General features: G+C 36.2%; 1 protein-coding gene across 7 annotated transcripts in view; it reads right to left on the reverse strand.

Moving 5' to 3' along the window:
• PDE1A (phosphodiesterase 1A) overlaps positions 1–13009 on the reverse strand; it is a 207822-nt gene that overhangs the window by 21706 nt on the left and 173107 nt on the right. For all 7 annotated transcript variants that reach the window (XM_088058458.1, XM_088058460.1, XM_088058459.1 and 4 more), the window contains 4 exons: positions 12150–12250; positions 9546–9671; positions 3547–3648; positions 3307–3427 (listed from right to left, as the gene is read on the reverse strand). In XM_088058458.1, the coding sequence (XP_087914584.1) occupies positions 3307–3427; positions 3547–3648; positions 9546–9671; positions 12150–12250 (450 nt within the window). The remainder of the gene's footprint in view (positions 1–3306; positions 3428–3546; positions 3649–9545; positions 9672–12149; positions 12251–13009) is intronic.

Consider the following 13009-nt stretch of genomic DNA (forward strand, 5'->3'; position numbering starts at 1 on the left):
GTAGACCAACTGATTTGCAAAACCTCAAAAAGAAAGGTTTTATATTCAAACTGTTAATAATATGAGCCCAGAGTGTGGAAGAACACATGAACACCTGCTACTTCAGCAGTGGGAGTGGCACCTCCATGTAAATACAGTGGCACCAAAAAAACCCCAAAACTGAAAACCCTGAAGAGATGTCTTTCAGGGGAGGTTATAATTTGTGCTGCTGCTGCCCTGGCTGCCAGAAGCACTGACATTATAGATACAGGAAAACCTAGTCTTGCAAGTCAAATAAACCTAAGTATTTGTCATGGAGAGTGCTGTTAGATGATCATTCAGTGGGGAGCACTGCATAAACATACCATTCTCCCAAGGAAAACTGGGAAAATAGAAATTGATGGATGAAGGGGGCAGTATCAACCTTCCTTAGTCTTTTTATCATGTATCATTGAAGTGCATTTGGGAAAGGTTTAGGACCACAAAAGCAGTAAAACCAATCCAGCCACAGGAACAGATGCAACTCACAGATTGCATTTCATGTGATAGCGGAGAGAGCTTTATCACTAAGGCCGTTAAATTTTATACTCAAGTGTTAATAATATGAGCCCAGAGTGTGGAAGAACACATGAAGACCTGCTACTTCAGCAGTGGGAGTGGCACCTCCATGTAAATACAGGGGCCAGATTGTAATATCATATAAACTGGGGTAGTTCTAACTATTTCAGCCATGGTTAAATACAGAATTTCTAAAGTAATGTTAATTTTGCAATCTTCTCATCTAAAGGTATTAAAAAAGAGAAAATTCCACATTAATAATGGATGAATTTAGTTGTGTGGGTTTTTTTGTTGTTTTCAAGTAGCTCTCTACTCCAATTATGAATTAATTTGCAATCAACATAATAATGATTAATACTTAAGTGTCACTTCAGTCTAAGATTACTGTAAATTGTAATAATGGGCACAGCACTGATATTTAAACTAGTTGTTAGAATTTAATGAGATTTAAAAACAAGATGGAAATCAAACAGTAAAAAAAATTCTTTGTCTGGGCCCTGGACTCATTTTTAACTCTCTTTTAATGTCTCTGTATTTATTCAGACTGAGTGTAGAGTGCTATAGGCACTGTGCTATTTCATTGAGTTACCTGAACTATTTATTTCTCTAATTTTAAGGATTTGAGATGGGTGGCTGTACTTCCATTTTAAACAAGTAACTCAGATTTTCCTTGGTATTACAATATACTTTCTGTAGCTGTTACTTTTAAACTTAGAATGTTGCTGGGCTTTATTTCCTGAAGTTAACACTGGCACATATTTTAACCATTAGCTGCAGTTAACAACATTTTCGACAAGGTGAATGTTTATTTTTTTGCTGGTTCTCACTACTTTGAAAGCTGCCTGTGAAAGCATTGGATTTGCATCAGCTGTTTCAGAATCTACTGCTTTTCCCATAAGGCACAGAAGTAGGTGAATTACTATCTTTAAAGAAAAGGAGGAATTAAGGAGTTTTATATACATTTGGACTACCTCATCTTGGCTGGAACAGATTTGGAAATCCTGGAAATTTCTATCACACAGGCTCAGATCAAAAGACCAGAGGATGCACAACAAGCTAGTGCATCCTCTAGGAAGTAGGAGACCTACTGAGTCCTCACTGTTCAACGCATTTATATATGTGCTGATACTTCATCACACTTCAAAAGTGCTGGAACAACTCCACACACACAGTCCTTAGCAGTACATGGAAAGAATTCTGTTTCTTATACACTCCCCTGCAGCCTGGAAGACTTTCATATTTTTTACTGCTGAATTGCAACCACATATACAATTTTACCTGTTCTATTGTTAAATGCCTTCTTGAGTTTTTGAGCAGCTTCTTTGGGATCCAGTCACTTCTTCTAGTGAATAAAGGAATAACTAAAACATTAGCTGGTCCTATGCATTCAGTGACCAGTGTGGTACTGTTTACTGCTGATGCTACCTCCACTTGGCTGGACACATTGCCTCACTGTCCCATGGGCCCTGTCTAGTCTGTCTCTCTGTGTGTAAAATGTTCTTACAGTTGCCATTTTATGACTTTTGCTTGGGCAATCCGCTCCTCCTTTTTGCTCTCAAGTTTAAAATCCTTAACATTTCCCTTGACAGAAGCAGACACAAACTCATGACTGCTCATTATTTCCACAAAACTCAGTCCATTAATTATTTATATTAAGGCACCAGCTCTCCAGTTTGCCTCCCCAGTGCAAAGCCCAGAGTCAGGGATGCCCTGATGCTCCCTACTGAGAATTCATACGCAGATTCTCCAGGACCTGAGCAGAAAACTTATACAGTAGATGGGTCTAACAACCTCAAGGTTTAACATACTTTCTTTTTTATTCTCTGGTCCCTTTTTCCAGTGTGACCCTTCTGATTTGAAAATGTCAGTATATAGTAAAATTAAGACAATCAAGCTGAGCAAGACATACACTGTTCCCTGACCTGTATTAACCCTTTTTAAAATCTGTGCATCAGTCCAGAAACTGTCATTCCTAAACTGAATTTTGAGTATCAATTTTACTTCAGTAACTGTTATGCTGACAATGTGCATGGTTGCAAATATTGATTACAGGGAGAGTATCTTCTCTCTGGAGAAATGTTTTTTGTTTCACCTGCTGAGGTGAATCAAAAAAGGACAGCAGTGACACCAACATCTACTGGGTTTTCTCTTGGAATTCAGTACCTCACAGAAATGAAAAGGCTTTCACAATGGTGTGTCTTCATTTTTGGTTTAGGGTATATGGTCTCAGCATTAACAGAATGGTACTGTCTAACCTCTGACTTTGGATCAGGCTGTTATGAGGGCAACACCTTCAGATCTATGTGGTATATGCATGGCAAATACTAGCAAGGAAAAGAAATAGAAGGGCTTTCTGACTTGTGGAATGGAGACAACTTTTTGCCTTCTTTGCTGAACATGAATTCTTCCTATTTTCTCTCACCCTATCCTTCTGCTTCTTTATAACTCAAAGCATATATAAATCTCTGTCTACAGAATGAAAACAGCTTGACAAGTTATATTATAATTGAAAGAAAAAAAACCCCACTACAACACTCAGAATACTGATATCAACTGAAATAGATAGAGAGCTATAACCATTTTGTCTTATTCACACACATAAAAGTTGAATTAATGTCAGTGGTATGTATGAAGAATAAAGGATATATACTACTGACTATGCTTGTCAATCACAACCAACAGCAACCTTGCTGAAAGACTTAAAAAATATTCAGTCATGTAACTATTGCTTCTTGAACTAAATTTATTAAAGGATTTTAAAAATGGCACCTGTCGAAAAAATTCTTCCATCAGGGCCATGGTCCACCGGTAGTGCAGTTCCCAGGATTTTGCTGGATGGCTTATGTCTGCTGCATGTAGAATCAAAGACATGGCTTTGGCTTTGTCTACCCTGTCAATTCAAGGACATGCTCCAATTATCTCAAAACAAAAGCAACTCTTTAAATTCTTTTCTTGAATATGAGCTCATTGAAAGACTACAGATAATGAACAGAATGGAAAATAACCTACCCCTGTGCCTGCTGTAGAGTGTGTCGCATTGTTTTAATTTGTTGAAAATGACCCGACATATCTGTAGACAAGACCATCTCAATGACCAAGCTACGCAACTCCCTAAGAATAATTAAAAGCAAAATGACGGATTAAAATTCATTTATTCTATGTATGGTACATTTGTTTAAGCAGTATTTGTTAATTTATAACTTTCAAAACAACATCATGGGTTTTATTACATTTTAAAAAGCATTTAAATAAATTATTAACAACTTGAAGATTGTATCCTCAAGGGATTCTGTGAAAGCAATGTACCTCAGAGAATGTACTCTGCAGTCATTATTTCAGAGTCACACTGTTTTGTAAATCCTATTTCCTAGTGCATAAACTAATATTACATGCAGTTCTCTCACCCATTATAAGTCATTCTTTATTTTTTCCAGCAGTAGTGTATTATAAAAACAAGTTGTTTTCTGGGCTTACCACCACACAACAGGATACATTATTACTGCCCTCATATTAGTGAAGAGTGTGCGTAACACTAAACCTAGAAAGAAGGCTGTGGAAACACTCAGAAGAGTGAGAGGAAACACTCAGAAGAGCAAAAGGTATTATATCTGAAAAACTATCAAAATTACACCAAGATCATTATGACAAACTACCTTTCATTCCAAAAGTACTGTGGTACCTGTTTAGTGAATCAGAACAAGGTTGGGTTTAATAATTTATATCTGTCTTGGAATTATGAATAGAGATGTTGGCTTGTCCATCAGCTTTCTATTAAATCAATATGAAACTAATAAAACATGAACAGTATAATAAACTTTATTCTGATTGTTAATAGGAAATTAAATTAATTTTGTCAACAATAATTACTGACTCAGAACATTCTGTCTCCTTGATGTAGAAAGATCATATATAGGCCATGCAGGAGTCCAGTGGGTCTTTATTTATATGTTTTTTAAATTGCCTAGGACAAGTGCTGTGTATCTGTATATGGGGAACTTACCACATTAAACCTTTCATTCTGCACCATATATCTTCATGAGCACACCCTCAATCTTAAGGATGTCCAAGTATCAAATACAACAGTAAAATCCTACTTTAGTCATTCTCACTGATCTTTGATATTGTTCATATGTTTGATTTGAGTAAATCAAAAAACGTGCAAGTTTTTTCAAATGACTGAGCTTTAAAGAGGTAATTTGCAGTTTTCTTTAGGGCTGTTAGAATACTTTGTTATAAAGAATATCAAGATTTATTTTGATTGAAATTAATTACACATTTAAGCAGATATTTGTCACTGATTTTTATGTATATATTCCTGATTTGCTTTAATGTAACTGGGTAAAGACCCAGTGCTCTCACTTCTACTCAGTAATATGCAGCCATAGCAACTTGTGTTTAGAAAATGCCTTTTTTGACCTGATAATAATATATTAATTATTTTGCATCCCAGCTGTTCCTCCTCCACATTGCTTTGAAAGTCTACCTTTCAAAAACAGTCAAACCCATCAAAAATAAAAACAAAACAAACAAAAAAACCCCAGCTAACACTATAAGAGAAATGAGGGCTCTGCGTTGTTAAACCCTGTTGTTTTTAAGACTGAGATAATTTTCACTTCTCCTTTCCATAGGAGATTTTCTTAAGAACTTTCAATGTCTGAACTTTTTAGAATAATCAGAAATAAGTTCACCCCTACTCACAAGACACCTCACCCCTACTATGCAAGACACACACAGAGAAGCAAAACCACACTTTTGGTTTATTCATATTGTCATGGCTGCAGGAAAAAACCCTAATTCTTACCTACAACACCTGAATAATGAATAAACAGTATAGCACTGTCCTATCACACACTCCTGAAGTTTTCAGGCCACTAAAAATCTGCTTAACAGCAAAAGAGAGATTCCTGCAGTTGTTAACTGCCTGTGCCCATATGCACCATAATTAAGAGGATAGAAAATTGAAACCTGATGGGGAAATGGTAGGTAAAGCCCTACTGAAGCTACAGATGCTTCATCTGCTGTCATTGCACAGAAGGTTAATCTTGGACTGATTCTATTACCAAATTGCTTCCTAGGGAAAAAAGACTGTCTCAACTTCCACATTGTGGGAGACCTCAGCTGGTGTCATAGGTAACTCCTGGACAGAAATCTCTCCCGATCCTCCTTAGGCAGTCCCCAGCCACAAGCCTCAGGATAACACAGGTTCCTGCTACCACAGCAAAAAGACACATAGATGTTGTCATACCATAAAGGGAAGTATCAATATTCACGTACAGCACATGGCAATCTTTCAGGCCCAAAATCAGGAGATTACTGGGTTTGAGCCTACCATCTCCACTTTACTTAATTAAACTGTCATGTTCTGTGCTGGCATCCTTTCTCAACCCTCCCATGGCTGTAAGTCCTACATGAACAATGCTGTAATAAAGAGACAAGGAGTGGCACATGAATTTCTTGAAAAAATAGTTAGCCAATAAATAGAAACTAGATTTACCTGGATTTGTCCATGACAAAGGCATTCAGTTAGCTGGAAACTAATAAAAAAAATTGCAGGAACAGACTAATATGAGCAAAAGCAAGGTGGGAACTGAAGACATAAGCCTCATCTTCAAGTTACAGGAGTCCTCAGACAGAGGAATCTGAAGGGACTTTATGAAATAATGTTGTTCATTTTGCATAATATATAATGCATACTGTTTTATTTGTCTTTTTCTTTGTATAATCAGGCAACAAGGCACTGTATGCCTTATGATTGGGATGGTTTCAGACATTAATACTACCTCACCACCTACGAAGACATTACGCATGGGGTGCTGGAACACCAGAAATCTGGTAAATCAAAGGAGAAAGGGGGAAAAATGAGGATCCCACTTTAATTATTTAAGAACACTAAGTGAAAAAAACAATATCAAAGACTGGAATTGATTTTCAGAGTCAAGAAAAGACTGAAAAAATTCTATGAATGTCACATAAATTATCCACAAAGGACATCCTCTTAATGCTGGCAGTGTTCCCCAGCTCAGACCAGAAGCCTAAGTTTTAAACTTAATTGAAGCTGGAAGTTTATTAGCACATTTTTCTTCTTAAAGTTAACATGTAGAAGACAAAATGGAATACTATAAAGTAATTTCAGTAATTTTGCTTCATCTTGCTAGAATAATTAGCAGAACCTCAATTTAAATAGTCAGCAGCGTTAAATTTTTGAAAATTGAAATTGCTGCAACTAAAGAAAATAGATATGACAGAAGTAAAGAAATTAATCAGTGCCAGGAAGTACATTAAAAAGTTGAACAGATTATCATTTCAATTTACTGCCAACTTGATTCAGTGCAGCCATCAAACCTGTTAGTTTAACAGCATGAATTTCAGTATAAATCCAAGAAGCTCACACAAGTAATAATAAGAAAATTGAAGAGTTTGTTAAGCGGCTACCAGATCCATCATTGCACCCATGAAATGACGAGGTAACAGGAATTTCTGGATATTAGAAATTAATTCCAGGAAACTGTCATTTCCATGACTGACCCTCTAAACTGATGTATCACACTGCAACAGGTTGTGCAGGTTGGCACAGACCAGCACTTTGGAATTTACTGCTTGCTTCAAAGTACAGACTGTAATTGCTGAGCTAAGTGACAAAACATGGAACTGAATGTCCTAGTTTAGCTTCTTTAGCTTATTAGTCAATTCATACATTTCTTCTACATTTTACTGAATATGCCCAAAAAGAGTTGATAAATTCTCCTTTTCACTGGTTGCCAAATGTCACCAGCTTCAAACTGGCTGCATATAATAGAATCTGTGTAGCCACTCTACACAAAAAAAAAAAGCAAAACTCAAGTAAGATCTTCTAGGAAAACATAATCAAGTTACAGTGAGAAGAGATGGAAAAGGAAGTGTAAACAGAGCCATTGTGTGATTGAGCAAGTTCCAAAAGAATGTGGTAGATTATCACAGATTCAAAAACCACAGAGAAATAAAATGCAACAAAAGTTATAGAAAACAATCCACAACTGAACTGGACAAAGAACTGTGGGAAAACCTGGACAAAGAACTGTGGGAAGACCTTCCCAAACAATCTATGCAAAGAAGAGTGTGCTTCAAAAGTGTGAAGAGAGCCTATCACGTTCCCCCTTTTCTTTTGTCTGCAGTCCACCAGAACAGTATATATGAACATCACAACCTGAAAATCACAGGTTCCTCCTTCCATTTGCAAATATTTGGGTTTCATCCTATTACTCTTCTCCTCAGTGGCATAATAAAAAGGAATGACTGGGATAAACTGTCCTAGCTGGCAGGCAGATTTCTATCAGCTGGAGCCATTGTGTGTTGCTGCAGGGATTCTCAGACTATACTGATTAATGATGGTCACCAGTGATGAAGAAGCCAGGACTGGAGATGAATATAAGTGTTTTCAAGCCATCCTTGGAACATCCTGGATTGAAATTCAGCTGAAGAATTGCAGCCCCTTTCTACTCGGAAGCGCCCTCTGGTAGGATGCAATATAACAGCACCACTTCAAAAAAACATACTCAAGGCAGTATGTCTGAAGAGTTGAAAATAATTTTCCCTCTGAAATGATGGTGTTAAAAGACAGAATATGAGTTTCTGATGGCTGTGTACTGGCACAATAATCTTGTCTATACTCAATAGCTAGGAAAAACAACAATAGGGTCACAGAGACCAATAAACCCCAAAACTACCAGGCCCAAAATAATTTCAAGAGGAGTAAGGCTGGCTCTTGTTGGCATTGAAAATCTAGGTGTGTAGATAGTTATAAATGAAGTTTACAATTTACTTTTGGAGAAATTTCTCCAGAAGTAAATGATCAACACAAACTTTCTGATAATTAAATCTAAATGAGTATCCTCTGAGAAGAATTCTTTTAAAAGAAATAAAAAATGTATGCTTCCTTTCTCACTTTAAATAAAAAATGTATAAATTTCTTTAATATTTTTTTAAAACAGGTACAGAATAATGATTAATTGAAATCCAGGATGGCCAGGAGACTTATATTCAATAAATGCTTTATTTAGGGGCTTATCATCATGTAAATAAGTAAAATCATGTAAATCTACCATGTAAATCAGTACATCTGTAAATATACACCTTGGCAAAATTTGATCTGATGCTCATATATTCCTTCATAAATATATTTTAAGTTTGTATTTTGTGAAAATCCAAATAAAGCAGAGTTTAGCTTTGTTATTCATGGTAGCATCATTCACAGTGAGAGACCTCCTAGCAGAATATATTTCTTTGAACTTCACAGTCCACCTGTCTGCATGGGATTTTTTAGAGCTGTTGAATAATATCTGTGTTTACAGAAAAACACAGAAGATTCATATTTTAAATACAGTATGTATCCATCAATGATATACAAAGATAACATTTCCTTTTTAATAATGGAGAGAGTCTTAATCTACTACCTGAATTTTAGGCTTGCAGGTCTTATTATTTGTGATATATCAATTAGGATACTTATTCTTTCAGCTGGCCAAATTTTCTTCAGTAATTTCACTAAAATTAAGAAGAAAAATAAATCCCTGTAGCACTTCTGGTCCTTTATTATTTTTGGACTGTCCACACAACTCTTTTTTTAATGCTTAACTGAGATGTGACTATGCTGAAATCCCAGGAGCAGTAGTGCTCAAGCTGGCAGCAGAGTGACTCTGCACTGTGATTTCAACCCACTGGTTATGTTGGACAAGGACAACCCAGCTCAGACAGCATTTTGGTTTTCCTGAGGAGCTATCTCACCTGAGGCTCTCCACACACTCCAGCACTGAGCCTCAGAAACGCACAGCCTCACTTGGAAAATTACACGGACTCTCCCAAACTGTACTTAGCACCACAGCAGCCTTCCCTAGGCTATAAATATCCATTACTCTTTCCACTGTCAACTTCCTGTAATTTGAACTCTTAAAATAAACTCCACAGGGAAGGCCTGGTGGTTTTTATTATTTTTAAATACTGGAAGCATTTTTGAATGTCACAGCAAGTCTTACCTCCAGTCATCTTTGTTTAGATTAGCCAGGATGTTCATCTCTTCTTCCTGCATGAGTCTATAAGCAGCACTTACATGATGATTTTCAAGAACAGATCGATCATTGTACAATATAGCAACATCTGACCTGGTGTGGAGAAAAAAAAAGCAGATTTTGTAATAGTGTAATAGATGGCACTGGGAAAGGCAGGATTATGTGTTCTCTATGAGAAATATTGACTATATATACATATATAGAGATAGATATAGATGTATCAAATGATGCTTATATCAAATACTGATAAATTTTCCATCTTAAATGCATTAAAAATTATCATTACACCATTGTATACACTGTGGGAAAGGCATATTTTAAAATGTGTGATGTGTTATTGATATGACCTAACTGTGGGAAAAACTCATGAGATCTTTGAGCTTCTTGACTGTAGATAGGATTGCAGAGCATCAGATATGCTTTAATTAGGCTACAAAAGTACATGATACAAGCATTGAAAATGCAATGTGTTCACCGACAGCAGGGCTCCACACATAGCATGGGTATTAAGAAGTTACTCCCCCTGCTCTGAGAGATGTGCTTTGGCCCATGCTACTCATTAAAAGATGATACTGTAAATAATAAAGTATTAAAAAGTTTCAATTTCATATGTTTTAAAAAACTACCATCTTTTCTCAGAAGAACAGAGAAACCTTGAGCTTCATTACAGTGGGATGGTAGAGATGCTAAGATGCAGTTTGGAAGCACTCAAGTGCTTCCTAAAGACAGACTTGCACCATAATATTAGCACACTTAATAGTATCCTTTCCTTCTTAATCAAAGACTAATGCACAATTCCAAAATTACACTGAGACATTCACAAATTTTGCTGTGGTGTGGATTTATCATACTTTGCTTCAAACATCGTTAATTCTCGGGGAAGTAGTTTCCCCAAGACCTAATCTGACCTCCTAGGCAATCTCAGGAGTCATCTCTTTGCCACAATTCTATCCTGATAAAATTATTCCTGAACATTTCAATTTGGTCCAGTGACAAGAAGAAAGGTGTGTTGATTTAGCAGTGCAGCTTACTCTGACATAAGTAAGCTAAATTCAACCTCTTGTTCTGTTGAGCAGCAGTATATATTGTCATGTATGCTACCATGGAATCTAAATAATTTAGAGGGAACAAACCATAGCCAGCCTAAATAATCAATATGTTTACACCCATAATCTAAGTAAAATAATGGGAAAATCTGTGTTATGCCAATCACATATGTTTATGAAGCACACTTTGATCAACATAGCTATTTATGACTAGGTTTAAGCAGTGCTAAGATTTGCTATGATTTTGGCAGCCATTCCATCAGTTTTCCTCAGGCAAGACACTTGGAATGACAGACTGGGATGCCACATCAGGGCCAAGTTACACAAGGAGAGAAGAAGGAGCTATATCACATAACAAATACCTGTTTGCAAGTATGCCTGAGTAAAATTCAAAGGCTATCAGCTAAATTAGTTTTCCGCTCTTGCAGCACTTCATAGCAAAATATTAAGGACAAAAATAGAAAACTAATATAAACTTGGAACTACAAACTGAAGTTTATTTTTAGCCAGACTGTGCTGAGGGAGAAAATGATTGTGTCCTTATTTCAGCTGCAAATCTATCATTTTTCATTACTGAAAGCCACGTCTTGGAGAAAAACTATGTTATAGATTTAATTTAAATGCAATCATTGGGCAGTTGATCCATATAAGTGAGTGTGAGGATGCTTGTGTTCAAAGTAATAACGTTTCTAGCACTGAGCTGTTTTGTTAGAATATGCCAGTGCTAGGTTGATTTTTTTTTTTTTTTTAAACAGCAGCTAAAGCAAACTCCTCAACTGAGGATACTAAAAACAACGCTTAGCTTAGTGTAAGAGAAAAATAAGATGGTTTGTACTAGGTTAAGCATCAGATGCATAATTTTTTCTCATTGGTAAGATGGAAATATTTGAAGGGAGAGAACTATATGCTGTTGTACAGGACCAGCAGCTAGAATGACATGCTGCACCTGCGGGAGAACACAGCTAGCCTAACTTTCAAACTGCATTATTTCTTAGATTTTTCATATCAACTGAAGTTGCTTTCAAAACATGCTAGGAGACAGCTCATGGTAGGTATTTCTAAAGCTGTACTTGAAAATTTCTCCCTCTGCACCAGGACCCTCTAAGTTTAGTACACAAGGTGAAACAAAATGTAAGCACATTGCTGTGAGTGAAGAGGCATTTTTATGGGGATACAGTATAAGTTTTTGAGTCAGTAGTACCAGAATTCAAGAGAGCAAATAGAGGGATGAAGGGATTTCAAGCCCATGTTTTGCATGTTCTGAACCTTTTCAAACTTTCTCTTGACATATCAGCTCCAAAATGGAATTATTTCAGACATTATGGAGCTATCTTATTACTTTTCCACAGTTTTTGATCATGTGACTGATCCCATTAACTGGACAGAGGTTGAGGAAGCAATTTGTAAAACCAGGACTGACCTGGCTACTTCCTGGCTTTATTAGTAAGAGTTATGAAACAGTTCAGCAAAGAACTGAATGAACTGCAAACTCCAGATATGACTCTTAGGAGACTGCACCACTTACCTTGTCTGAATATGAAAATTGTTTGTGGTCCCAGTATGTTCATAGTCATGGACAGCAGCTGCAAAGATCATTGCTAAAATTTCCAGTTCTGTGAGCCAGTGCTGATAAATGAAAAACAAATCATAGTCACATTTTCGATAACAGCCTTAGATTAAACCCTACAGTACTGAAAATGTTTTGCATTACCTTCAAATTAAATAAACTTTCCTCTTGTCTTACTCCAGATAACTATATATCCATAACACTTCAGTACTACACGATAAAATCAGTCCTTGTGATTTCTCTGAGACCAAGTTAACATCCTTATGGTCACTAGCAAAGTAAATATTGGCCGCCAAAAATACAAGAAGTTATCAAAAGAATTACACAGTTCACTTTGCAACTCCTTAGAGTATCTAATCTGTTGGCCCACACATGGCACTTGCCAAATTACAGTATATTAATCTAAAACAAAACTTATATGAAGTTTAGGTTATAATTTTTCTTTTAGTAAACTATATATACAGTAAATTATGAATTGAAGGTACAAAATTAGCATTATCTATATTCTACCAGTGTACACAGCACTAAAATTAGGCCCATGGGAGATTTTTCTGTTCTAAATTTTATCATATTTTGTACTGATACAAAAAAAAAAGTGCTTGAGGCTAGTATGCAGTTAGTATACAGTTACACAGAACAAAAGGTAATGTAGGTCATGTATACAAAATAATGCAGATCCTGGAGTTTTGAGCCCTTCTATAACTCTTGCTAAATAAGGCTGTTCTGTATGGCTCAGTTTGTAAAATAACCTCTGTTGTCATCTTTCAAATTCTATTTCTTGAATGACAAAAAGTCCTTGAGGAGAAAATTTACTCCAT

The sequence above is a fragment of the Pseudopodoces humilis genome, chromosome 8, assembly GCF_049639895.1.
Source record: "Pseudopodoces humilis isolate 2021_Gansu_Grassland_sample_001 chromosome 8, ASM4963989v1, whole genome shotgun sequence".
NCBI classification, from domain to species: Eukaryota; Metazoa; Chordata; class Aves; order Passeriformes; family Paridae; genus Pseudopodoces; species Pseudopodoces humilis.